This window comes from Dipodomys ordii, unplaced genomic scaffold (genome assembly GCF_000151885.1).
Source record: "Dipodomys ordii isolate 6190 unplaced genomic scaffold, Dord_2.0 Scaffold99, whole genome shotgun sequence".
Classification (NCBI taxonomy): domain Eukaryota; kingdom Metazoa; phylum Chordata; class Mammalia; order Rodentia; family Heteromyidae; genus Dipodomys; species Dipodomys ordii.
The window spans coordinates 5,332,993-5,359,967 of NW_012267315.1; the positions used below are offsets into that span (position 1 = coordinate 5,332,993).

At 36.9% G+C, this 26,975-nt stretch overlaps 1 protein-coding gene across 2 annotated transcripts in view; it reads right to left on the bottom strand.

The window, feature by feature from the left end:
* Kiz (kizuna centrosomal protein) overlaps nt 1-26,975 on the bottom strand; it is an 89,247-nt gene that overhangs the window by 23,252 nt on the left and 39,020 nt on the right. For both annotated transcript variants that reach the window (XM_013027102.1, XM_013027103.1), the window contains 3 exons: nt 13,242-13,335; nt 5,007-5,172; nt 3,564-3,629 (listed from right to left, as the gene is read on the bottom strand). In XM_013027102.1, coding sequence (XP_012882556.1) covers nt 3,564-3,629; nt 5,007-5,172; nt 13,242-13,335 — 326 coding nt within the window. The remainder of the gene's footprint in view (nt 1-3,563; nt 3,630-5,006; nt 5,173-13,241; nt 13,336-26,975) is intronic.

Below are 26,975 nucleotides of genomic sequence, written 5' to 3' on the forward strand. Positions count from 1 at the left end.
ATGGAGCTTAAAGAGATGAGTTTTGCCAGGATGGGCACGTGGGGTGGGAAAAGTGGTAGTGAAGTGAATGACTGAAAGAGGTAGCATTCTGGATTGAATCAACAAGCATTTAAAGGGACTCCTTAATGTCCCCATTTTTATTCATTTGTTTGACAAATTAAGTGTCCACTCTGTGCCAGATACTGTGTCAGTTTTGGATTTTATTATATGCAGTATAAACTGTATTATTTGCAAAAAGTGAAACCTAGTGCTGAAAGTAAATTTAGTGTAAATATAAATGAAATTGCCAGTGCAGGGAATGTTACCTTATGGGTATAAGTAACTCAAAGGAAGATCTTCTCTTATAATTGTGTGCAGCATCACTTTCCTACTGCCCTGGGTGTTTTTAGGACGTATCAATTGGCATGCTCTATAATGTGTAGGTGGTCTCAGGGCCCTCGGCATGCTCAGGTCTGGCCTACTTTACAGGGCATGCCTTTCAGTACAACCTGCAAATCTTAGCAGAGAAAACTCACCCCTTTTACAATGATGATTAACAAAGCACACTTTTGTAGAAATAGCAATCTCTTTTAAGGATGAGCATTGAGCAGTTAAAGGGAAATGAAATTATAAGAATGTTGGTATATTTGATTCCTTTAGGACAGAAGAAGAATCAAAATCTCAGCAGTGGAAGAAATGTCAGGTCCCAGAAAAAGAAACAGTGTTCTTGTTAAGAGATTCATAGTTTCTGCTATCTTCCAAACACAGAATCTCATACCTTGAAGACACCTACCTTGGTTTGGCTGAAATAAAGAGCTAGAAAATTATTTTGCTGCTGAACTATATTCTATCATAACAGCCAACCAATTCCCAGCCTTGTAGGCTGTAGTCTCTCAAAGGTCTAAAGATAGTTACTGTGCCCTTCTTAGGGTAAATGTCCTCCAAACAGTATACCTTCATCAACTTCCTGTATCTGCCCTGGATTTCACCTCAGTTTTCCTTTTTCTCTGACATGGCGGCAAAGCAGACACACCTAGAGGGACACACAATGAAGAAGTGACCATATTTCTGAGTTGCTGTATTACTACTATAACCTGCAGTGGATTCATGCAACAGCTTTTTTTTTTTTTGCCAGTCCTGGGCTTGAACTCAGGACCTGAGCACTGTCCCTAATGCTTCTTTTTGCTCAAGGCTAGCACTCTACCACTTGAGCCACAGGGCCACTTCTGGCTTTTTCTGTTTATGTGGTACTGAGGAATCGAACCAGGGCTTCATGCATGCTAGGCAAGCACTCTACCACTGAGCCAACTTCCCAGCCATGGAACAGCTTTTTAAAAATAGCTTTCAATCCTAACATAGCTAACACTAGCATAACCAGACATCTCATTCGAAAGTAGTCTCTCCCTGCTTCTTTTCTCAGTTGAGTTTGCTTTGTGAAGGTCCTCTTGATTGTATGATACGGATTTAGAAGTATTAGGGATTATGGGACCTAGTACAAAAGACCAATAATGCTACTAATATCCACATATTATTATAATACATTAAAGATAATATACATTGAGCATCTAGTATCTGTTTGGCATTTTCAGGTGCATGATCTCACTTAAACCTTAAAACATCCTGTCAGATAGAACATTTGCTTCCCCTACATAGAAGCTTAGTGGGATGGAAAAACAAAGCAGGAGGTGAGACACTGATGCTAATGTCAAAGCTTAGGCTAGGCTGTCATACCCCCTCACACCCTAGGGGACAGCCTCTGGAACAGGCTTTTCCTTTGAAATATATTAAAGAAGAAATACAACCCACACAAACAGGAAACTCCAAGAGAACTAATATAAACAGATGGGTAGACCTTATTTGAAGTCAAACTATCTACTTGCTTTGTTCTCCCCAAAAGCCATGTCTCTATAATTATGCCAAAGACACAAAAAATAATAAAAGAATGGTGGTCAAGAACTTCAGATACCAAAGTAGCAGCAATGATAGATGCAAGTGCTATTTAACAACCATAGCATTAAATACAGCAAAGGTACACAAGGCCTTCCAACGTGAATATCATGGGAAGTCTAAGGGTGGAGACTGGAGAATGAGGGCATGATGTTATAATAAGAAAAGGGCTTTACTAAGTTTTTTCCCCCCATGTTCTTCATACTTATCTTTTGTGTGTCTAATGCTTTGAAATGCAAAAGACAAAAATATTATCTTTTAAACTTTTGATTGGCAGGTTGCTGAAATTACAATTTCTTTAAAAATCTTGTTGCCAAAAAGCCCGGATTACTCCTAGGTATATCACACTTCTGCATGAAACAAAGAAAGATTTAAAACCTTATACTCAACTATCTTTTCCCTTAGCATTTCCACTAAGGCTGGTAGTGCCACCCACCACAGCAAGGAAGACTGTAAAGAATACTGAAAATAGAAGTAAGAATGAACAATTAGGTAATTTCAAGGTTAATGGCATGATCTTTATAATTGTAGGCTTACAAGAATAAACTTTTATTATTCTAAAGGAAATAAATTCATAGGCCATTAGATACTTCTATATTCAAAGGTAATACAAAGAAAAGATAGCCAAATGATTTGATTATCTACAGTTTGGGAATTTTTTATATTTCTCCTAGTAATAAAAATAATCAAGAAGACACCCATACCATTTTCTCAACAATGTAAAATATAAACAGGCTGGAAAAAAATATTTTTAAAAGAAAATAAAATCTCTGTATTTTGGAAAATATTATGTCACATAATACATACAATAATTGCTTTGCCATAAACTCCTTTTTCAAAATTAGAGTTCATTATAGAAACTGAGCTAAAAAAATATCATCGTGCCATGAACTGCACTGTCATATAAGCAAGCCATTCTTTTCTTCTTATAAACAAGAGCAAATTACCACATATGCAGATGCATGTATCTCCAGGCAATGGTGTATTTACTTGCATAAATATTTAAAGTCAAACCTTTGAATTTATAATGAAGCAGCACAGCACTTTACAAAATAAGGTACTACTAAATTTAGATGAACAACAAATAAGACTCTGTTCAGAATACTAATTACTGCTGTTGGTATTCTAAACCTAAAATAAGTAATGATATCATTCAGATTCCATCTAAACACACCTAATACAGGCATGGAAATCTTAATAGGTATTGATGAAGCCTGACTGGTAAAATTCTTAAAGTAACTGAGGCACAAGAAAGCTTTCTGTGTGGCACTTTGTTTTTCCCTGCTCATACTCTCAAGTACTACAGGAAAGAAAAAAGTAAAATCAGATGCATCTATGATGTGTCATATCCTCCCTAGGTGTTCCATTGGGAGACTGACTGTTCTCACACAGATGCAGGTGCTCAAAGGTTGCACGATGAAAGACATTGACAGGTATAAATGTGTAATATCATAAGGAAGAGCTCATGGGACACTGTAGTGTATGTTAAGGTAGCTTAGTAGCTTATATGTTACTTCTTATGATTCATCTCCTGCTTTAGTAAGCAGTAGTTAAATATACTGGCTCTCAGTGGACCCCACAAACCACTGAATGTTCTGATTATGTACTTTGAAATGGTCAGGCAACAATTGCTTTACCTGTCATTGGAACTTTTGCAGAGATGCTTTCTTCCTTGCTCTCATCTCCACAGTCACTTGAAACATCTGAAAATTGCACACATAATAAAAAGATACATCTAAGTTATGAAACAGATTTTCACTCCCCTTGATGCTGGGCATTAAATAGAGGGCCTTACAAACTCAAGGCAAGCCCTCTACCACTGATCTACACCCCCTGCCTCATATTTGAGAGTTTAATGGCCATTTCTTTTTCTAAAAAATTACTTTATTGTTATTATAGAGGTGATGTACAGATGAATTATTTACATGAGTCAGGTAATAAGTACATTTCCTTTTGTACAGTGTCTTCTGTTCCCTCATTCTCTCCCAGTCCCTTCCTCCTATCTCCACTCAGGAGCTGTATAGTTCACTGTCATCAGTGAGCTCCACTACTACACTTTTCACCCTTTATCTCTCAAGTTCTGAGTGCCTCTCCCCCACCCCCACCTTCCACAGGAATACACCATACATAAGGTAAAGAAGACAGAATCATCAAAAACTAACAACTTAAAAAAAAGTCTTCTGTTTCCATATCCTGAAGTTAGTTTCAGTATGTACATTATTTTATATAAATATGAAGAGGTACTTAGGAATTGTACTTTTGTGTTTCTCTCCCAAGACTATCTTCTTTTGGTATCCTGTGTGTGAGTATCTACAATCCTGTATAATTTGTCATATCCCACTGTATTCTAGATCTAACTTCTACATAGAGAGAACATGCACCACCGTTTGTTTCTCTGGAGCTTGGCTTACCGCACTTAACATGATTTGTTCTAATTCCATCCATTTCCCTGAAAATGACATTATTTTATTCTTTCTAAAATGGCTGTGTAAAATTCCACTGTATATAAGAACCACATTTTTTGGATCCACTCATCTCCTGTGGGGCATCTGGGCTGTTTTAATGGTCATTTCCTTTATTTTCACTGTCTCTCCACTTACTGGGTTTGGTTAGTTCACTGGCTGAAGAATACTGCCAAGTGATTAGATTTGTTAAGATTCATAACTTTTTTTTAAATTTTATTTTATTGTAAAGGTGATGTACAGACAATTCTTGTCAAATAGTGTTACCCCCTCCCTCACTTTCTCCCACTTACCCTCCCTGCCAATTCCTTTCCTCCCAAGTTATAAAGTTCATTTCTAACAGAGTGTCTTGCGAGTATCACTGTTTGTAAATTAAAATACTTATTTTATTAGAAATACAACAGGACCACAGACCTATAACTAGATTTCCCATTCCAGTTAAACCAAAACAGAAGTATCTATTGGAAGGTGGCATAAAACAAATATTGTGCATCTCAAAACCAAAAAACCAAAAATACCCTCTAGTTAGTTGTGTTTTATAGATAAGCCTTGAGAAAGAGGATGTTAGTATTGACTCTGAATGCCTTTTGCTGTGGACAGACTTTTAACAATAGTTACCTTGTTCCCTTGTAAGAACACTGTTGAGCCTCAGAGGGGGTTTTGCTTCCTTTATTGCACTATTGTCATTCAGAATAGATGGCAAGCTGCAGGATGATTCATTACTGTGAATAGCTGACCTATGGTCACTCTCTTCTGTAGGAGGCTTTTTCAATAATGCTGTTGCCTATAGTGTTTCAAAGAAAGCACAACAATTTGTAACCACATTCCCCTTAGTTTCAAAGATGTAGATTTAAATATAACTTTAGGTTAAGCTTTACTTAAGTTTGTTTCCTGACATTCACTGAAATTAAAATGTCCTCAAGATAAAATACAACTGGTTATTTTCAAAACAATTTAATTTTATATAACAATTTTCACCTAACTTTTTTTTTTTGAGGAATGAATCTTGTGTAATATACAAGGGTTCTGATGTGATAATCTCTGCTGATCTGAATCATTTTAATCTTCCTTTGATATACCCAAAAGTCAGAGCCCTAGAACACCTTTCTGAAGGAAAGATTTATTCTCTAATTGCTTGAATCCCGTTTCCTAGAAATGCAACAAAAAGCTGGTCTGGACTGAGAGAGAGATTTGAAAAAAACACAATCTTGTGGTTGGTTCCCTCATCTCCCTAGATAGTAATGACCCTTAACTTCCCTCCCAATAGGGAAGATTACAGAAAAACTTGGTGGCTGAGGAGTCTTCACTGAGCAAAAAGATAAGTGACCTGATTCTGAACTCTAATTTTAAATCAAAGATAAATATGATCTACACTTGCCTGTAAGTAGTTGGGGAGCTGGGGAACTTCATCTGTCACTAGCTGCTCATCTTTTTCTCAAAGGGCACTAGATGTCTCTGATTTTATCAGATTTATCACATTCAACTTGAGAGGTGAAGAAAAAGTAGCAATTAACAGGGCCTGGCTTTTAATTTCTAGACCATCAGTTTGTCCCTCAGGCATAAAAATACTGTGGTAACAAGGAATAAAGGCTTAGGAGAAAATCACTGATCACATCATTCTACTGCCAGATTATATGCTTTGTTCACTTGTATTAGCAAGTGGCAATCTGCTCTGGAACAGAAATCCTGATGACAGTGGACGTGACCTTTCATCTGATGATAGAAAACCCATAGCCAGTGTCTGACCCAATCTGTAAGAAATGGACTCAAGATTTTATAAGCTAATATAAAAAGCAGAATTTGGCAAAACTTCACAGGTCATCTATATTCTATGAATGTATAAATGACAAAGCAATTATTTAGTTAATGGGGGAGAAAGGAATAATCATTTCTTGTGATTAACCATGGATGGAGTGAAGATGCACTAGTGAAGAATCATTAAGGCAGAGATGGAAGGCCAAGCCTTGTACATTTGACCTTGACAACATTTGATGCCCATTGCCTTCAGCCCTGACATCTCTCAAAGCTCTTGCTCTCTGCCCTCCCTAAAACTTGCTGGCCTCCTGGCCCTATGGCCTATGATGGAAGCTATATATAGTAGCTGATTTGGGAGAAGGGGGTTTCTAGTCCTTGGTCAAAGGACATGGTGTTAAGTTAGCCTTTGCAGCTAGCTAAGATCTTCCTGTGGTACAGTTCTAGTGACCAGGGGTTTTTCTATTTGTATAAGCTAGTCCCTGAATTTTATTCCAGTTATGATAGCTATTGGAATAACCTGTTCAGTACTCCAATAGGACTTGGCATAGATCTTGTCTTGAAGCCCAGGCCTAGGCTCATCTTCGTTTTCTGGCTGTCATCCAGCTACATCTTGGCAGCTTACATGGAACTATCTACTATCCTTGCTTCTGAAATCTGCCCAGGAAGAGAAACACAAAGTGCAGACACTTCTTCCTTAAACATCCTTCTCTCAACTCTCACTGTGCTATCTGGATTGTTAAGGGAAGATTGGGAGTTCCACTCATCTTGTTCCAGTCTGTACTCAGTAATACTGGGTATATAGAAAGTATTTTAAAATATGAACAAAAAGAACTGACCTAAATCCTATAGTGAAAGCTATAATTTTCATTTTCTGAAGTTTAAAGTAATCCATACATTCTGAGACCCTCAATTATGTATTTCTAAATCCTATTATCTTACTACAATAGTTATAACTAATAATTTCTTGACATGACCTGTTAATAGTCACAGTGTTAACACACATTTTAAGAATAAAATTGTTAAAGGACTGTGGAAGTTTTTTTTTTGTACTTTCTACTGTGAAATTTGTCTGTAAAGATTCATAGGGTTTTTTTTAAATGTAATTCAATGGCTAGTTTAGTATTGATTCATAGATTTTTTTTTTTTTTTAGCAATTTAAAACACTTTATTATTCCTCTCCTCCCCTGAATGCCAAACTGATTTGGCATTTGCAAGTTATCAGGATCAAATGGAGCCATTTATGTCAACTTAACAAAATAGAGCCAGGGAGGCATGAAGGAACCCTTAGGTATGTATATATGCCTATGACAGGAACTATGCAAGAAATTCTCCAAAACTACATTATAATAAGTCTGCCTTATTAGTGGATTACACATGTCTTTGGCCAAGCATGGTCAAAAAGTTAATTTTAAAAATCAAAAGGAATTCCAAAACCAAAATGTATAAATTCGTGTGCATGCATGCATTACGCAGCTTTACTGATGTGAAGCTCTTCGACAGCTCTGAGAGCTTTGGAACATTCAGTTTTTTTCATCCATGGAGGTTTCCTTGGAACTACCTAACTGTAGATTCTTGTACAAGTGCTTGCATAAGCTGCTTGCTTAAGAACACTTGACTAACAATGACTATTTCCATTAACGAGTTAACACACCCGCAACAAGCTCCTATAACCAATGGACTTTTACTTGTGTGAAAAGAAATTTCTCTTGTAGTTTCCCTTTTGCCTAACCTCTTTTGCAGGTACTCATGGTCCACTAAGTTACTCAAAGATGAGCACTTTACAAAGATTTTAGTGCATGTCAAATTGCAACATGAGAGTGGCTGGCTTGACTACTGGACCATGGAGGCTTCAAAGAAAGCAATGGATCTGCCTAATACATCTTCTGTAAAGAATCTGTAATATAAGCCACTAAAAAGCAGAAAATAATAATAAATGGACAGAACAAAAGCCGCCTATGTAATGACCAGTTATAGTTGTTAGTCAAAAACAACTTTTGCCCAGGCACTGGTGGCTCACCCCTGTAATCCTAGCTATTCAGGAGGCTGAGATCTGAGAATCATAATTCAAAGGCAGAAAAGACCCCCATGAGACTCTTATCTCAATTAACTACTCAAAAACCGGAAATGGCACTGTGGCTCAAGTGGTAGAGCACTAGCTTTGAGCACAAAGAGCCTCAGGGACAGCTCCCAGGCTCTGAGTTCAAGCTCCACAACTGACAAAAAACAAAACAAACAAAACAAAAAAACCCAAACAAAAAACAACAACAAAAAACCCCCAAGCCTTCTGCTAGCAAACATCCATAAGATTCTCCAGATAGTATTAGTAGATTGTTCAGAAATCTTATTTCTAAGGTAAGCCCCTATTTGAAAAAGTTTATATGAAAGTAAAGATACTAACTCATAGCTGCAAAGGGACAAAAGCCCAGAGAAGAGTTAATAAAATGCTTTACATATCTCACACTGGGATTGAATGGGTCCTGCAAAAATGGAGTTTATTCTCTGAAAATTACTGCCAGAGAACAATTTTTCTGATAGCGCTTATGAATGAACTAAGCATAGGTTTAAACTTACCTGTTACTGATAATGTCTCTTTGAATTAGCTATCTTTTGAGCTCAGGAAGGGAAACTGGAGAGCATTTCACCCTTCTCAGAAAAATGAAGCCTAAGTTAACATCAGTAAGTTAGACCTTTGCTTTGGGGCCTTTCAAGAACTAGGAAGCAGGTCTTAGAAGTTACATCACAGGACACAATGATACCTACAAGATGACTAATGTTTATAACCTGCACATTTCAGATCTTACCACACACAGATAAATAAATCACTATGAATTACACTTAATAGTATTCCTAAAATTTCTACTAGAATTTTCCTCAAAGTTCAGTTTTAAATATGAATCCTCCTATGTTTAAAACCGTAAGAGTCACCTAGGCTGACTAAATTTATACCTAGAAACTTATTAATTATTATATTCAAATGCATAAATGGATAAAACTGTTAGTGGAAATGATTTGTGTCTAAAACCCTATTATGAAAAATGAAAGGTAAAGATCAAGCTACTAGAAATACTGTGACAAAATGTACAAATTTGTATCTTAAAAGTTCTTATGAACCAATAAGAAATAGTAGGAAAATGAGCATAGAACGTGAACTATTGAATTATAAAAGACATACAAATGGCTAACAAATAGGTACATAAATATTTGACCTCAATTGTAACAGAAAGGTCAAATGAATAAAATAAAACTGTATGTCATTTTTACCTCTCAAACTCATTTTTTAAAAGTTGATAGTATTTCATTTTATAAAGAAATCAAAGAAATTACTTATACACCCTAACTGCTAACTCTGATGACCCTTCCAGAGCAAAGGCATGAAAGATATTCATACCTTTGACCTGCTACTTTTCTATACCTAGGAATTCATTCTAAGGAATTTGAAAAAGCTGAATTGTACAGATATCCTCTGAAACTTTCTTACTGGAAGAAAAATTGGAATAAACTTCTGATCCACAGGTGACTAAAATGAGAAAGAGCAGGGGACCTAAAACCATTTGAAATGATATAGAAGAACATGAAACAGTGTAAAAGAAAACTCACTTTGTGAGAAGTGAGAGTAATGTATACAAACAATGCAATGGTATTTTAAATAGCAAAGATCACACATTTCAATGTGAATGGACTTACATATAGATAGAATCAGGGCAGTTTTTTTTTCTTTCTGTGTATCTTGATATTTCAAAGATTTTTCTTTTTCCTGATTACTTTTAAAGAAAACATATGCTAGCTCTAAGAGAATCTGGTTTCTGTACAGGTAGTATAAACACCAAGAGAAACAATGTGAAAGTATGTGATAAAATTACATTCCCTTCTCTGTGTAAGCCAGTGCTACTAACACAGCTACAGGAAAGCAAGGGTATTAACAACCATGATTGCAGACAGCAGATGACTTCCAAAGCCTTCCCCCATGGACACTGAAAATAACTTTTTGGTGTTCAAAGAGAAACACTGGCATCATTATTTAAGTTACATTTAAGTTAAAGATGATGGGAATTTATTCATGTAGCAATGAAAACAAAGGAATAAATACGAGCCAGCAAATGGGTATTCAGGAAGAAAGGACAAGAAAATAGTACATCATTTAGGGAATAAGTCTTCCTAGTGAACATAGCTGGAGTGTGTGTGTGCCTGTGTATGTGTGTGTACGCATGTGCACATGACCTATACTGAGTGTTACTAGCAAACTGCTCTGCTATGTCAAACTTCTCCCTGAGAGAAACAGACATCACTTGGGAGACAAAAAATATTAAGCCACTTTGTATTTTAATGGCGCATCCAACTCATTTTTCCTCACATAAAGTAATTACAAATTTTTCTGAATTAAAAGCATGTAGCTCAATTATGTAATTGCCTAATAGGTATGCTGGCCCTGTTGGATCTTATCTGGTCTCCAGGGGACATAATCTGAGTTTCTGTGGCTTTGATGATGTATTTACTCAAGAGAAAGGATTGACTGGAGCGGACAGCACAGGGACCCACAGGTAAACATCATTTACATGTGGTTGTTTAATTAGCCACTTACCCAAGAGATCAAAGTAAATATTTCTGAGCTTCATTAGACTCCAAACCAAGTAATTGCTATTAGGGCCTTTTACATTTTGAAAATCACTTATTTTTAAGATTTTTATCTAAAGAGAGGTATTGAATTCATAATATTAAATGTTCACATTGTTTCAATACATAAAATAACTAAGAGATACTTAAAGATAGAATTCAAAGATACATAAAAGGATGATGAGGGCTAAAGATGTAATTCAGTGGTAGAGCCTATGTGAAACCTTGGTTCAATTCCCATTATTATGAAATGATATATAAACCAAAACAGTTTTAGAACCCACAAAAGCATTCTGTCTTCAAGTTCACAAGTGTTACCTTGCTGGTATAATTTTGTTAACATTGTTGTTTATTTGTTCCATACTGGCTTAACTTGCTAGAATAGCACTCTATCTACCACTTGAGCCATGCCTCCAGCCCAACTTTTTGCTGTTACTTTTGGAGATGGAGTCTGGTGGACTTTTCTATCCAAACTGACCTCAAATAGTGACTTCCAGATATTGGCCTCCAATTAATTGGAATTATAGGCCTCAGCTATCAGCACTCAGCTTTCATTTTGCTAACATTATTCTTTGGGACTATGCATTTCTTCAGCCTCATCTAATTGTTTGAGATATTACCTGTTTTTAACTATTTTTATGGGTAGATTGTTGATATTAATTTATTGGTAATTTTTATGATTGTTACTAAAATGAGATGATGATGATTTAAAAAGGAACTGAGGAAGGCTTCTCCAAGTGGCCTGACTCCTTTCACTGAAGATGTAACTTCTTGACCATTACGTACCCTCATACGTGTCATCTCCTAGGAGGAGGACATTTTAATATTTCCTTCCAATAGATCTGCTCTAATATCTCTGTGCAGTAATGAATCAAAACATGCTTTCTGAATCAACACCAATGGTTTTTCAGCCTTTTAAAGTACAGAATACAGACAGAAAACCAAGATGATTCTAAGTTCCTTTGAAAATGTTACAGACGGGCTGGGAAGGTGGTTCAGTGGTAGAGCGCTTGCCTTGCATGCATGAGGCCCTGGGTTCGATTCCTCAGCCCCACATAAGCAAAAAGAAAAAAAGCAGGAAGTGGCGCTGTGGCTCAAGTGGTAGAGCGCTAGTCTTGAGGTGAAGCGCTGAGGGACAGCACCAAGACCCAGAGTTCAGGCCCCATGACTGGACCCCCCAAAAAAAAAGAAAATATTACAGTACGTGGAGGGCTCTCGTGGGTTTACCAGACAGCGGTACTGAGGTCTGGGTCTGCCCTGGGCCTCCCCGACCTTGTGCTGGCTGCACATGGCCAGAAACACATGGCCCTGGGCATACCCAGTGAGGCCAAGGCGGTCTGGCGCAAGGGGCATTGGTCGCTTTCGCCCTGTGGAAGAGACCCATGGAAGTCCTACCCCTAAAAATCCTTCTACAAATGTTACGCAAAAGACCTAACAACAGAAAGTTAAAACACACCAACCAATCACAAAACCTTACATTACTTTTCCTATCATTATTTAAAAAGTTAATTGTTCTTTTTTTTATTGTGAAAATACTGTACAGAGGGGTTACAATTACATGGGCAAGATAATAGGACATTTCTTATCAAGCATTGCAGCTTCCTCCTTTGTTTCCCCTTTCCATCCCTTCCCATCCTCCCTCCCCCCCACCCCGCCCCACACCAAAGTTGTAAAGTTCATTTTTCCACATAACGACTTGTACATCTCATTGTTGCAATTGCTCCACCTGTATCCCTAATTAAATTATTTGTTTTTTCCCTTCCCCTCCACAAATTATACCAACCTCAAATACAGTGAAAGCAGGGGTTATACCATGGGGGAGGGACATACAAAGCAACAAAGAAATAATCTTGTGAATGTGTTAGAAACAATTACCTGAAAGAAAAAAACATTTGAATACATATCTTAGGGTTCATTTCCCTAACATTAACTTATCTGACCTTTTCTGCTTGACTCAGACATATACTAGTTATTGCAAATAAGGGAAACCATGGGACCTACGTTTCTTTGGGCTTGGCTTACTTCACTTAATATAATTTTTTCCAAGTCTTTCCATTTCCTAACAAATGGGCGATGTCATTCTTTCTAATGGAGGCATAGAATTCCATTGTGTATATATACCACATTTTCTTGATCCATTCATCTACTGAGGGGCATCTGGGTTGGTTCCATATCTTAGCTATGGTAATAATGCTGCAATAAACATAGTCGTGCTGGTAGCTTTAGTGTGGCCTTGTTTGTGATCATTTGGGTAAATGCCCAAAAGTGGGATTGCTGGGTCATAGAGGAGCTCTATGTGGAGTCTTTTGAGGAACCTCCATACTGCTTTCCAAAGTGGTTGAACAAGATAATCGTTCTTAAGCATATACTATTTCCTCAAGTGAATAACTTACAATCGTGAAACTTGTTTTTTGTTAAAAATAAAAACTACTAATCATTGTCATTAAGTCCACTTTTTTTGACTAAGAAAACACTGTAGCTACCTACCTCTTCTTCAAGAGAATTGTCACATTCTTTCAAAGTGGCAATATGCTGACCCAACTGTGTCTTCAATAAGCCCCAGTCTGGTGTTTGGTCAAATCTATAAGGCAAAAACAGGGGACATGTTAAAGATTTGTAAATATAGGTAGTACTGAATTACTTTTGAGTTGCATATCTTTCAAGGACTAATAATCCACTTAGGAAAAGGAGAGTTTATCCAGGAAAAGTCTAGAAATAATTCTAGTCAAGAAACTCTGAATCCAAATATCTTTTTTTTTAAATTAAATCTTTGGTTATGATTTTTTCATTGCTAAAAGGAATCTTCAACTATGTCTGCACACAACTACTTGAAAAGTTTTGCAGTCTAGGTGCCTATTGCCACACCTACAGAATCTAATGAAATTGGTCCAGGCTTTGGTCTGGCCATAAGACTATTTTAAAACTAACAGTGATTCCAAAGTGTCACCATGCATTTGGGAAGCACAATATGAATGATAAATCTCTTAAATGTCCCTAAGAGAAACAGACTGCATTTCCTTCTTGACAATAGTTTCTTCTGGTTATTTTTACTATGTTCTACCTATAATAAAAAAATGAAGATACTTTTAGAAAAGAGTTGAAAAAGTCTGTATTGCTGTACAGATGAGAATGAGAATCACAGTCCCCATTCTAGGTCTGGTTGCAGGATACATGTAATATAAGCCTGGAACATATAGATATATTTTTTGAAGGGCATGATAGTTTATTTTTTAAAAATTGTACCACACTGATGCTGATGACGAGTATATACACGGTAATTGCTTTTCTCTTGGGTATTAACATTGCATTATTTCTGTATACTGAAATGTTTCAATAGGACCAAGAACGTTAGAGAATAAGGATCTTAGATGAAAATGGACACTAACAACTCTGGTGTTCTAATCCACGGAATTAATTATGTTATGTAGAGGGAGAGCACAAGTTCTTTTAGAAATAGGCAGCATGAACTTAAGACTTCTTTATACTTTAATCTTTAGTTTTTATAATTTTACTTCTGTTCACCCTGGCAAAAGCACATTTGTACAAGACACCTCAGATAATTTCCATGCTAGCATTACACAAGTTTAGTGATTTCACTTAAAATTTAAAAAAATCAAACCACCATCAAAATAAAGAGGCAAATAAATATGACTTTCAACTCATTTTTTTTTTGGGGGTCCAGTCGTGGGGCCTGAACTCTGGGCCTGGGCACTGTCCTTCAGCTCTTCAGATCAAGGCTAGCGCTCTACCACTTGAGCCATAGCGCCACTTCTGGCTTTTTTCTTTTTGCTTATGTAGTGCTGAGGAATTGAACCCAGGGCCTCTGGCATGCAAGGCAAGCGCTCTACCACTGAGCCCCCTTCCCAGCCCACTTTCAACTCATTTAAGAAGCATAATGCTTCTTCTCCCAATACAGATCCAACTTAAATGCTATAATTGTAACTTCAAACTTCGGTGATAAAATTAATATTTAATATATATAGGTTTATAAAACTGTACTTTGTAATCAAGAGAAAATTACTTTTTAGAGACCGAAGTATTCAGTGACAGCTACAGACATGTAGCAAAGACAAAACCACGTGATGTTACATCTTATACCAAAAAGGATGTTTTCAAACATAAATGAGTAGTGTCAAAATGGCTTAGGCAATCTTAAAAGGACTCCATCCCTCTCTTCCTAACCCTATCCCCCACAATCTCATTTCAGCTTCCTGATATTCATTTTGTTAAACTGCCTTGTAAGTGTTCAAAAGATTTACTTCCTGGAGTTTCACTCCTGTATATACTATATATACTTCAGTCAAATTGTGTATCCAAGCATATGCCTTTGTGTGCAATTATATGAGAGGTTACATTTTAGTCTAAGATCCAAACATGAGAGAAAAATGTGCCCTTTGTCTTTCTGGGCCTGGCTTACTTTGCTCAGCAGGATGTTTTCCAGAACCATCCATTTCCCTGCAACTCAAGACTAGTAAAATGTTGACAGTTGGTAGATCTGAGTAATAGGTATATAGAGCTTCCAATGTTTAAAAATTCTCAAAGTAAAACAAAACAAATTAAGACACTTGTAATCCTCACTAAGGAGACTGAGATCTGAGGATCACAGTTTGAAGCCAGCTGGAGGAGGAAAACATTCTTATTTCCAATTAACCAAAAATAAAACAAAAAACCCTTAAGTCACACTGTGGCTCTAAGTGGCAGAGTACTAGCCTTGAGTGAAAAAGCTCAGGGACACCCCTCAGTCCCATGACAAGAAAATTTTTTTTTTAAAGTATAGTAACGTCTGACACTCTGAAATGTTCAGAAAAAAAGAAGATGGATGGTTGGTTAAAAGGGAGGACAAACTAATAACTATGAGAATGCAATAAAACCATCTAGGGTAGAATATGGGTGGCAAATATAGCAATATTCACCCTGTATGGCTTCTATTTTCTGTACAGTTGAAATATTTCCTAATAAAAAGGGAAAAAATAAGTCTAGGTACAATTAAGAATCTTCTGTAATAAATCTGAATCGTCAAGATCTTTGCCTAGATCCAAGTCTAGTTTCTTTCCAAGTATCAATAAAGTGGGATGAGCCATTGAAATCCTTTAATGAAGCTTCTAAAGATGATTCTAAGGCTCCTGACTCATTTGACAGAAAACTCCTTCAGCAACTAGGTTCCTGCCATACATAAATGATGTCCTAAAACACTACCAAGGTTTTTTGTTCTGATTATATGCAAATGAAGCAATTTTGTACCAGTATTTGGTTTCTCACTGGATGTACTGACTACTGGCCATCATCAAATTCTAGTCCATTCGTCAGGTATATTTCTTGTAATAGGTAAATTATGTTTCTGGCTTAAAAGCAAGTTTAATTAGGGTGAATTATTTAAACTCGTCATGTGAATTAAATTATGAGAGAACATTTTCTCTGATTGACTATGTGATTTTTCTGTAGAAGCTAACCCAAGGTTACTTTACTTCAGCTACCTGTAACTACTCCTTGATTCTGGCATGAAATAACTAGCTAATATTTCTTCTAATTATTATATTTATTTCCCACAAAAGGACAAAACCAATAGATTGGCTTGTTCAGGGTCATACTACAAATGAGCTATTGAAGAAAATATAGCATCTAGAAGTTGTGGCTTCACAACAGCTAAGCCCAAACCAAGCTTTCCTACAGATATATTTCAGGACAAATGAAGAAACTGGTATAAGAGCCATGGTTAATCCTTGAATGGAGTCTTTCCCATGGAGTCACAGAAACACAGTGTTAATCTCTAGATTGTCAACTTGATTGCTTATGAGGTCAGTAAAACACATCTGTAGGTATATCTGCGAAGGTGTTGTCAGAGATTAGACCATAGGGCTCTGACATAATGAGCCCATTGAACCCTGATAGATGCATAATATAAAGACATTATTGGGAAATGATAAAAAGTAAGAGCTGGGGCCTTGTTGGAGGAAGTAGGTTTCTGAAGGCATGTAATTGGGGGCTTTATCTTGTCCTGAGCCCTTCTGATATTTCTGTTCTCTGATTCCTAAATGCAATGATGTAAACCATTTTGCTTGCTTGGCCTTCCCAACCATAATGGACAAACACTCTTGAAACTGTGAGCCAAAATAATTCTTTCCTGCCTGTAAGTGGTTTCCTTCAGGTCACAGCTATGCCAAAGTAACTAATACATACATAAAATGAGAAAATCTTGTAAAGTAGCACAAAGAATTGAAAGAAGTTTTTTTTTTTTAACTTAACAACTAGAAAGTCTACAACATCAATGCTACATAGAAAAAATAAAGTTTGATGTCAGGTAATTATCTAGTCCTTTAATCAAAACTAAACTACTTGAAATCTTCTACAATTAAGTTCTTATGCTTGAAATAGCTTCTAATCACAATATTACCACTTTAACAAAAGCACTTCCTAAGTAACTTGATCTATAACATCATTTGACTCAAGTTTTAAATGCCAAGTAACAAATATCATTAATTTTGTTTAAACGTAGAATATATTAGTTTTTTATAGAGAGCTAAAAAAAAAATGAACGCTCAAAAAATAAACCCTGAAAGAATCAACAACCTAATTAATAAATGGGCTAATGACTTAAAGATAGACTTCTCAAAAGAAGAAGCAAATAGATACATGAAAGTATGTTAAACATCTCTGGCCATAAAAGAAATGCAAATCAAAATAACACTTAGATTTTACCTCTCCCCAGTTAGAATGGCCATTATCAAGACAACTAACAATAACAAATGCCGGCATGAATGTGATAAGAATGTAAAATTGTTAAATCATTCTGGAAAGCAGTATGGACGGTCCTCAAAAAAACTAAACATAGAACTATCACATGACCCTGAAATTCCACTTCTGGGCATTTATCCAACAGAATACAAACAAGGACACACTAAAGCCACCACCACAATCATGCTTGTTACCATATTATTTACCATAGTCAAGATATGGAATCAGTTCAATGGATGAATGGATCAAGAAAATGTTGTGTGTGTGTCTGTGTGTGTGTGTGTACATATATATATACATACATACATAATGGAATTCTACTCATCCATCAAAAAGAATGACATTGAGCCATTTGTAAGGAAATGGAAAGACTTGGAGAGGATTATGTTGAGTGAAGTTAAGCCAGACAGAGAGAATCACAAGTCGCATAGTTTCCCTCATTAGTGGGAACTAGAATGTGTCTATAACTCTAGAAGTAAGCACACTGGATAGCACGTAAGCAGTTGTAAATGAATTAACAGAAGTATAATAGAATCCATGTAGAATATGAATAGTATATCTCTTTAGAAAGACCAAGTTGAAGTCTAACAAAATAAGTCCTTGGAAATGGGTACTTACAAAATAGGGTTCAAGAGGAAAGGGGTAGAAAAGTGAATGAGGGAAATTAGTAGAAGGCAGGCAAGAATGCACCGTATATGCCACAGAACTGAGAAAAATAAAGGAAGGAGCGGGTAGAGGGGGGTGAAGACGTTGGAAGGAGGAAACAGACCAAGATGTACTATATGCATAAATTGCTCTGTTAAATGCAAAAAACTTCAATACATAACCTAAAAATTAAGAAAAGTGAGGGAAGGGGTGGGTTGGAAGGAGTGGGTAAGAATGTTAAAAGGGGTAATATTGATCAAGAGGCACTATATTCATAAACTGCTCTGTTGAATGGCAACTCCTTTGTACAAATATATAAAAAAAGTAAAAATATATTTAAAACAATTTTTTTACAATTGTGATCCAAACAATATAAAGTTGACTCAAATTTTTAGCCTGAGATTATGAGCATAATTATATCTGAAATAGAGATAATTAGCTGTACCTAGAAAAAAAAAACAAATGATGGGTAGTTTATAATAAGAAAATATGAAAATCATACTTTCATATATGCTAAAAGTACTCAATGTTAAAATGTTTTCTGATGGCAGTAATTTTAATCAATTATCCAAATGACAAATTATTTCACATTCATAATTATTAAAATAATAATTTGTTCTTTACATACTAACAGTGGAGCCTTAAATATAAAGGCCTTTGAACAATTAATTCTTGGTATAACATAAATCAATAATAATGACAGTACTGTTTCTCTCCTTTTGTGAGCAACAATTCAACTTTTATTTTTTGCAGCACTAAGGTTTGAGCTCATAGAATCATGCTTGCTCAGCAAGCACTCTACCACTGAACCAGACCTCCACCCCGATGAGCAGGAATTCAAAATCTTCATATCATCTTTGATAGTGTGCTCTAGTTAGATTAGAAGCTCCAATATGGGGATGGGCACTGGTAGCTCAGATCAGTAATTCTAACTATTCAGGAATCTAAAATCTGAGGATTGTGGATCAAAGACAGTCTAGGAAGAAAAGATCATGAGACTCACCTCCAATTAACTACTAAAAAGCTAGAAGTGGAGTTGCAGCTCAAGTGGCAGTGACTAGCCCTGAGCCAAAAAGCTCAAGAACAGCGCTAGGCCCTAAATTTAAGAATCTCATGGACTTTCCAGCTGAGGCTGGCTTCAGACTGCGATCATCAGAACTCAGCCTCCTAAATAGCTAGGATTATAGGTATGAACCACCAGTACCCAGCTAAACATATTACCTTATCAGTTTGGCAGTCTGAATAATTTTGGATAATACTGTCAGTTGTACAGAAAATTAAAAATGCATATGTGCTTCCCAGGTCACATGTCACAATTGTGGTTTATGCCAAAAAATATACAAATAGATATAAAAGGCAGTAGGAAAGAAAGAGATCAGTTAAAGAGCCTTCCAATATGTAATGATCAAACAATCTACAGAGCTCAGAAAGACTTAAGCTAGCTTTTCCCATCACCTGTGGAGGAGTACTATAGGACTCCATTCTTTTGCATTCGGTGCGATCAAAATGTAAAAGAAAAGCTACTGAGAAAAAAGCTCATTTCCAGTATCCCTCATAGTTCAGAGATCACTACTACAGATGCAGAAGGTAGTATAAAATGGAACTATCTACTCTGTTGAAATCTGTTATGTCAAGGTCTCTTTAGAAACTATTATCATGACTTCTATCCACCCAATAATGAAGTCAATGTACACTAGATAGAAGTCGAATTCTACTCTAAAGAAAATATAATTATCCTATTTATACTAACATAAAACAGCCTACATGGCACATGAAAGGTGGAGCTAGTGCTAGATACAGGCTGAGCTGCTTGCTCTCTCAGCCAAACAAAGTCCCAATAGATAGGCTTCCAAGACAAGCATCTACTAATTACTCTGGATAATAATCTGTTTAGTTAGTAAACAGAGCAGATATATTTTAGTAAGAGGAAATACAGCTAGTCCTTCCCTCCAAGACATTGCAAGTATTTTTGCAATGAATTAGATACCAGCACCTATTACATATTACACATATCATCTATTTGTTATTGTAGAAACTAAATAAATAGCCCAGATGTCTGAGGCTATCATGAGAATCTCTGACCAGCTAAAAAGTAGAGGATGTAGACTTGACTTCTGACTGAAGTAGTAAAGACAACCAAGAATCTTAGACTGTATTTTTCCATCTACCTGGAAACCACTAGCTCTCTCTCTCTTATCCCAGCCTTATAGCTTGTTTAAGGCATAGCCAAGGATGATAGGTCTCAAACTGAAGGGAACAAAATTCCCTAAGGGGCTCATTTAAAGCAGAGGTGGCTGTGCTTCATCCCCCAGAGGCCCTGAATCTGATGGGTCTGGATAGAGACTCAGAATAGCATTTCTCACCAAGTTCCTAGGTCTTGCTGATGCTGCTGGTCCATAGATTGATCACACTTGAAGAAACAGCTTTACACTGGACTTCTACATCTAGGGCAGACTTTTCTTCCTAAGTTTATCTCTTTTTGTTTATTTTTTTCATTTCAATTAGCATAATTTTATATGGTCATATGTACACAGCTATTGAGCTATTGTGATCTTCTGCTAGAACTATCCTAGACATATACTAATTATTACAAATGAAGGAAACCATAGAGCCTATGTTTCTTTTAGTCTGACTTGCTTCACTTAATATGATGTTTTTTCCCCATATCTTTCCATTTCCTTACGAATGGGGTGATGTCATTCTTTCTGATTGAAGGATAGAATTCCATTATGTATAGAAACCACACTTTCTTGATCCATTCATCTACTGAGGGGCATCCGAGCTGATTTCATATCTCAGCTATGCTGCAATGCACATAGTTGTGCTGGTAGCTTTGGTGTGGCCTTTTTTTGGTCTTTTAGGTATATGTCTAAGGCAGATATAAAAGCTTGGTTTGGACTTGCCAAGTGGCAATACTGGATATATAACATGGTTGGTCACTTGGCCTTCTCCAGGCCCCTCCCTACTAAAGTAAGCATTTTTATATACTCCTTAGTTCATGTACAAGTGTAGATTTCTTAAACATTACTACTAGAAAACACTGAGTAGCTAAATCCTCTTGGCAATTAGAGACAAATACATTTACAAAAAAAACAGGTGGGAAGTTGATGAAAAAGTTAAACTGATGTCTGTGTCTACTTATCTACCCTGAGTGATTCCTGCCCCCCACCCACCCATCCTCTTGCACCTGCCCCTTCCCTTTCCCCTTTCCCTCCTTCTCCTGCTCTGACACTTTGAAGCTTTGAGAACAAGAATGCCCATCCCACCACAGCAATAATTTCATACCAGTAACTGACTTGACTGATTTGCTTTTCATTGCTGCCAACTCCAGCTAAGAATCTGGGAAGTTGGTGAAGGACAGTTACTCTGTAAACTTCAAGGTCTTTCAGAATGTTGCTGTGATTATAGAGCCTATAAAATACATCAGGTGCTGCCAGAGATGTTTATTTAAGCACAGACTGCCAGCCCAGCTTTTAGAAGCTATGGTGATTCTTTTAGGTTTACTGAAACACATCTGTAATATAACTTAGACATAAAAAATGCAGCAACTGTAAAAAGGACAGTTCAAAAAACTTGTTTGTGTGTTTGTGGCAGTTTTAAATCCATCTGAGGAAGTAACTTTTAACTCTTTGATAGCTTTTAATGATGTTTAGATCCATAGCTGGGCAATCTCACTCCCTCCTCCACATAACAGATAGGAATGGTAGATTACCTTAACAGCAGAAAAGGCTAATTTTATTGTCAATCATAAGAAAGTTAGCTCTACAACTCATGAAATTTACTTAAATTGTCACTGCTAAGAAACAAGAAACTTCTGGATGAAGTATAGATCACATTCTCTTTTCTAAGTGTCCAAAGTTGATCAGTATTTTTTCCATTCAAATTCTACTTCAGTAAAATTGTCTTTATTATTAATAAATAGGAAGGTTTGGCCACTGTGTTAGGTTAAGCCTGTCACTGTATCATAGTAGCCTCTACATACATTGGAGAGTTACAACCTTTAAAAATGATTTTTAGGGAAAATGTAATTCTAAACTGAAATGGGAGAAAATATCAAAGACAAAACAGTGTTTCTATGATAGAGCACTGCTGACTACTTCTTAGTTTGGAATATTTAACACAAAGCTCAAAAGGATAGTAAGCCTGATTTACCAAAAAACCTTAAGAAGTAATATGTTACTTTTCAAAGTATTACTCATTGGTAATTAATAATATAGTTGGGTAAGTTACAGAATCTTTTTAATGGTCCCGTGCCTGATACCATAAATATAAAGATGTTGTCTGCCTTATAAACTAGAAGGGTAAAATGCTTGACAAAATTGCTATGGATATTCCTGCCTACCAGATACAGATCTTGCAAAACTGCTATTAAAGTCTCTCTTTTGCAGCACTTTGAATTTAGATAAGTTAGTGTGTTTTTCTATATAAGCCTATATGTACCTGTATGAGAGGCTACTAAGCTTTTCTTCAACCACATCATAACTTTTGTATGTCTTCTGATGAATGCTGCCTTTTGAAACAGGACTTAAATTTTGTTTTTAAGTTGAGGCATAATAAGCTAGACTACTTAGGTTTGATTTTCTCTATGAAAAAGTAGTCTTGGGGCTAGGAAGGTGGCTCAGTGGTAGAGTGCTTGCCTTGCATGCATGAGGCCCTGGGTTCAATTCCTCAGCACCACATAAGTAGAAAAAGCTGGAAGTGGTGCTGTGGCTCAAGTGGTAGAAAGCCAGCCTTGAGCTGAAGAGCTGAGGGACAGTGCCCAGGCCCAGAGTTCAGGCCCCAAGACCAACCAAGAAAGAAAAAAGAGAAAAAGTAGTCTCAAAATGGTAGAGTAATTGCTGATACAAATCATGCTAAGTTCAATTATATAACATCACTTTTAAGCAGTTTTATAAACTATTTTCTTACAGTATTAATAAGATTAAAGAATTATAAAACCTTGTAGCTGGTCACAGCCAAAGCGTTACAGAAGGAAACTGTATTTCAAACGGAAACAACAACAAAGGCATTATTCAAAGAGGTCCCAGAAGTGATGAGAAGTCAATTTAGGAACAACCACAGGTATAGGAATGGGACAAAGTGACTGACCTGCTTCCAATTCCATTGTCTGCTGAAAAATACTTGGGAATTTCACTTTCTTCCTGATCACATTTTGGCTCTTTCTTCTATGAGCACTGACTTCCCTTTTCCACTCCCAGTACTCTTTCCTACACCCCCAGTAGCTGCTATAGTCACCAGTGTACAAGGCTTGAGGAGGAAAAAGGTAGCTCTGCTCTCAGGAGTTGAGCTTGGAATGGTTCCCAACAAGAAGAGAGGGTTTAAGGCTGGAAAAAGTAGAAAGGTCTTCATAAGGGGTTTGAGTGCCTTTCATTGCTTTTTCACACTGAACTGTTCAATCTTAAACAGGCAAAACACCAAAATATAAGCTTTTGTCTGAAGCTTTATCTTTTGTTAACAAAGGAACAAATTAAACTGTAATTCTTTTCTAGATGCTTCTCCCCTCCTCCTTATGTTCTTTTGGCACATGTACAAAAATACATGAAAGTAAAATGAACAGGCCTCCTTACTTCATAATTACTTTTAAATTTTAAAATCATAAGTTTCTTTTGCCTCTGTGAGTTTGAGCTAACAGATCCAGCTGCCTCAAAAACTCTGCAAGTTAAAAAACAAAATATAACCTTACTGTGGTTTACTGGTTCGAGCCCAACTCCCCTGTAATGCCTGGCAAATGTATTTTTCTTCACAGGTTCAAAACAACCAAGGATTTATTTTCTCCTTGTGACTCTCCAAATGCCCTTCAGTTCCATGCATTCACTCTTTACTTCTTAAAGTTCAACACTTCTTTAAAGGGTGATGCTTACTTAATAACAAGTTGTTTCTATCTTCATCTTACCTGACATGTCTACACCTATTACTTCAAAATCTTGCGGACTATACAGGGTCCTTTTATATTATATTTTCTATTTTCAACACTCTCAGCAACTAATACCACTCTTTTTGATTCATGTAAACTGCTGATTTTTGTGGCTAGCACAGGAAGTTGCATGGACACCGTCAGAATTTGGTGAATAAGGTAACAAGGGCTTTAAGATGAAAAATGGTGGGACTAGCCAGGTGCCAGGGCTCAAGCCTATAATCCTAGCTACTCAGGAGGCTGAAATCTGAGGATCGAGGTTCAAAGCCAGCCCAGGCAGGAAAGTGAGACTCTTATCTCCAATAAACCACTAAAAAACCTGAAGTGGTGCTGCGGCTCAAGCGATAGAACGCTTGCCTTGAGCTAAAGAGCACAGGGACAGCGCCCAAGTCCGGAGTTCAAGCGTCATGACCAACAAAAACAAACAAACAAATAAATAAATAAATGGTGGGACTGATGATAAGACTGGTAGGTAACATTTATATATGAGTGATGGGGATATTCAAAAGGAATCCTAAAATGGAGAATCCTTGATTCAGTGTCTATTTGCCAAGAATCCTGTTCTCTCTCTTCCATAGCCTGCTTGCTTTAATACTGCAAAGGACATTTCTAGACCCAGGCTTCTGGCTCTGTATCTATGTAAAAACCACCAGTAGGGAAGAGGCCCAGTACAAAGATACAGGGAAGACTTGAAACAGGACCCTCCCCAAGATTAATTTTGCTCTGGAATGTTACTCATCATTATGTCCTCCTGATCTGGACTGAGATATTTTACTATGATCAGTACCCTGTCATTATAATTATGCCTTAAAACTGGATCCCCTCCTCACCTCAGGGTTTTTCTAAGATGATCATGGATAACCCGATGTGCAAGGTGGTTCTTGAGACATGTAATTCTTTCACAACACTCCCGTAGGCTCATCATGTCAAGGAACCTTATGTTCCAATACTCTTAAACTTCAATAAATGCCTGTGCTGAAGTAGAAGTTTCACCACTGAAAGCCTTTCTATTCGAATAAGCTACACATTCACGACATTTAGAGTCTTGCCTTAATTTTTCTCTTGAAAGTTGTAAAAACTGAGCCACACTAACAGCATCATTGTTAAAATGTCTCAATTTCACTGGGAGCCAGTGGCTCACACCTGTAATCCTAGCTACTCAGGAGGCTGAGATCTGAGGATCATGGTTCAAAGCCAAACCCAGGCAGAAAAGACTCTTATCTCCAATTAACCACCAGAAAACTGCAAGTAGCACTGTGGCTCAAGAGGTAGAGCACTCACCATAAGCTGAAGAGTACAGGGACAGCACCCAAGCCCAGAGTTCAAGCCCCACGACCAAAAAATAAAAATAAAAAAGTCTCAATTTCTTTTTACATTTCAATAAGTATTCTATCAATTTTCATTTATTTACTACAATTGAATCATAACCCTTTCTTTTACACTGTAGTTGAGACTTTCTAATTTCTTTTGCTCTGCCTTCCACCCCTTGCCATTCACTATCTTATACTGTATTTAGACCTCACTGCTGGCCAATGCTGGGCATCCGGAACTCTGACAGGCAGTTCCAGCTTTATTCTAACAAAAACAAAATTTCATCTATTGACTATAGGACAATCTAAACAAAAGAAAAGTTTGACCTTTAAACTAAGAATATATGGTTTGAGTAGAAAAGATTAATCTAAAACAGTCACTTCATGAAGCACTGGCTCTCGTTTTTTTACATTTATTCCCAAAGAAATGTGTGTATTACAATTAATAGCATTTAAAGTCTGCCTAAGACCTGTGATGATTCTCAGGTTTAAACAGATAAAGCAGAATTCACTCATGGGCCAAACATACAAGAGCCACAACTGCAATAAAATCTAATGAGCCCAAAGCAGATATTGTCAGTCAAAACTAGAGACAGTATTTTAATTTTTGTGGCTTACTAGTTATTTGAAGCTATTTAGCACCAACACTAGTAAGAGAAAACCTGTATGGATCTCCCACCCAAAGGTACACAAATACAACTTAGACCACAGAAGAGATTGGCAGAAGTACTACCTCCATAAGGATGCAAATTGAGATTTAAAACAGTGTAACAATTAGCTAGAACTAATCCTTTTACAGGGGTGTAAATGGTTATTGAGAACTGAATTCCATGCTGCTAGCTTTTGTTAAACAGCTACAGAAATATTTTACCTAAGAGCAATGCCCAGCCCCCTAGCTCCAATAATTATTAATAAAAGTATGAAAAACGTAAGGGTGACTTGTTTTGATATCAAGTTTCCTGGAATAAATTCAAGTGCATAAATAAACTACATCAAGAATTAGTGCCCTGGGAAAATAAACTCAATGCAACTATCTCAAGTCTGACACCAGACAGCTGGAACAGCTCTATGTGTGGCCACACTGAAATTTGTATATGGGGTTTTGTTTGCTACGCAAAACTATTATAGAGAGGACAAACACATACATAGTTAAACAGTATTTTTCTTTTAACTGTCTGCCTTACAAACCCTATGTTTTGGTGGCTACCTCGGTCCCCACTGTGCAGCCCCCTGGGTGGTCCCTTCCAGGGGGCCACTTGAAGGGAGTACAATGACCAGAAAAAGAGGAGGGAAAGCAACACAAAGGCCAATAGAGCAGGGCGGTCTGCTGCAGGCTGCAGACCAGAGGTCAGCAAACAACACAGCTTCTCTTTACCCAAGAAACAAGGGCTCCTTCTCTTTACCTGGATAACAGTGTGATTAAGCTGACAGCTTGAATTATGGGTTACATTTTGTAGGGTACTGTCAGTGCTAAGGTCTTGTTGTAGCAGGGACTGCACAAGCAAAACCCTTGTGCCCCGCCCCCCCGCCCCCCCCCACACACTTTGGCCTCCAAACAGACCTCATCATTCTGTTCTATTCCCATTCTTAGGACCAGCAACTTTTTTTTTTTTTTTAAAG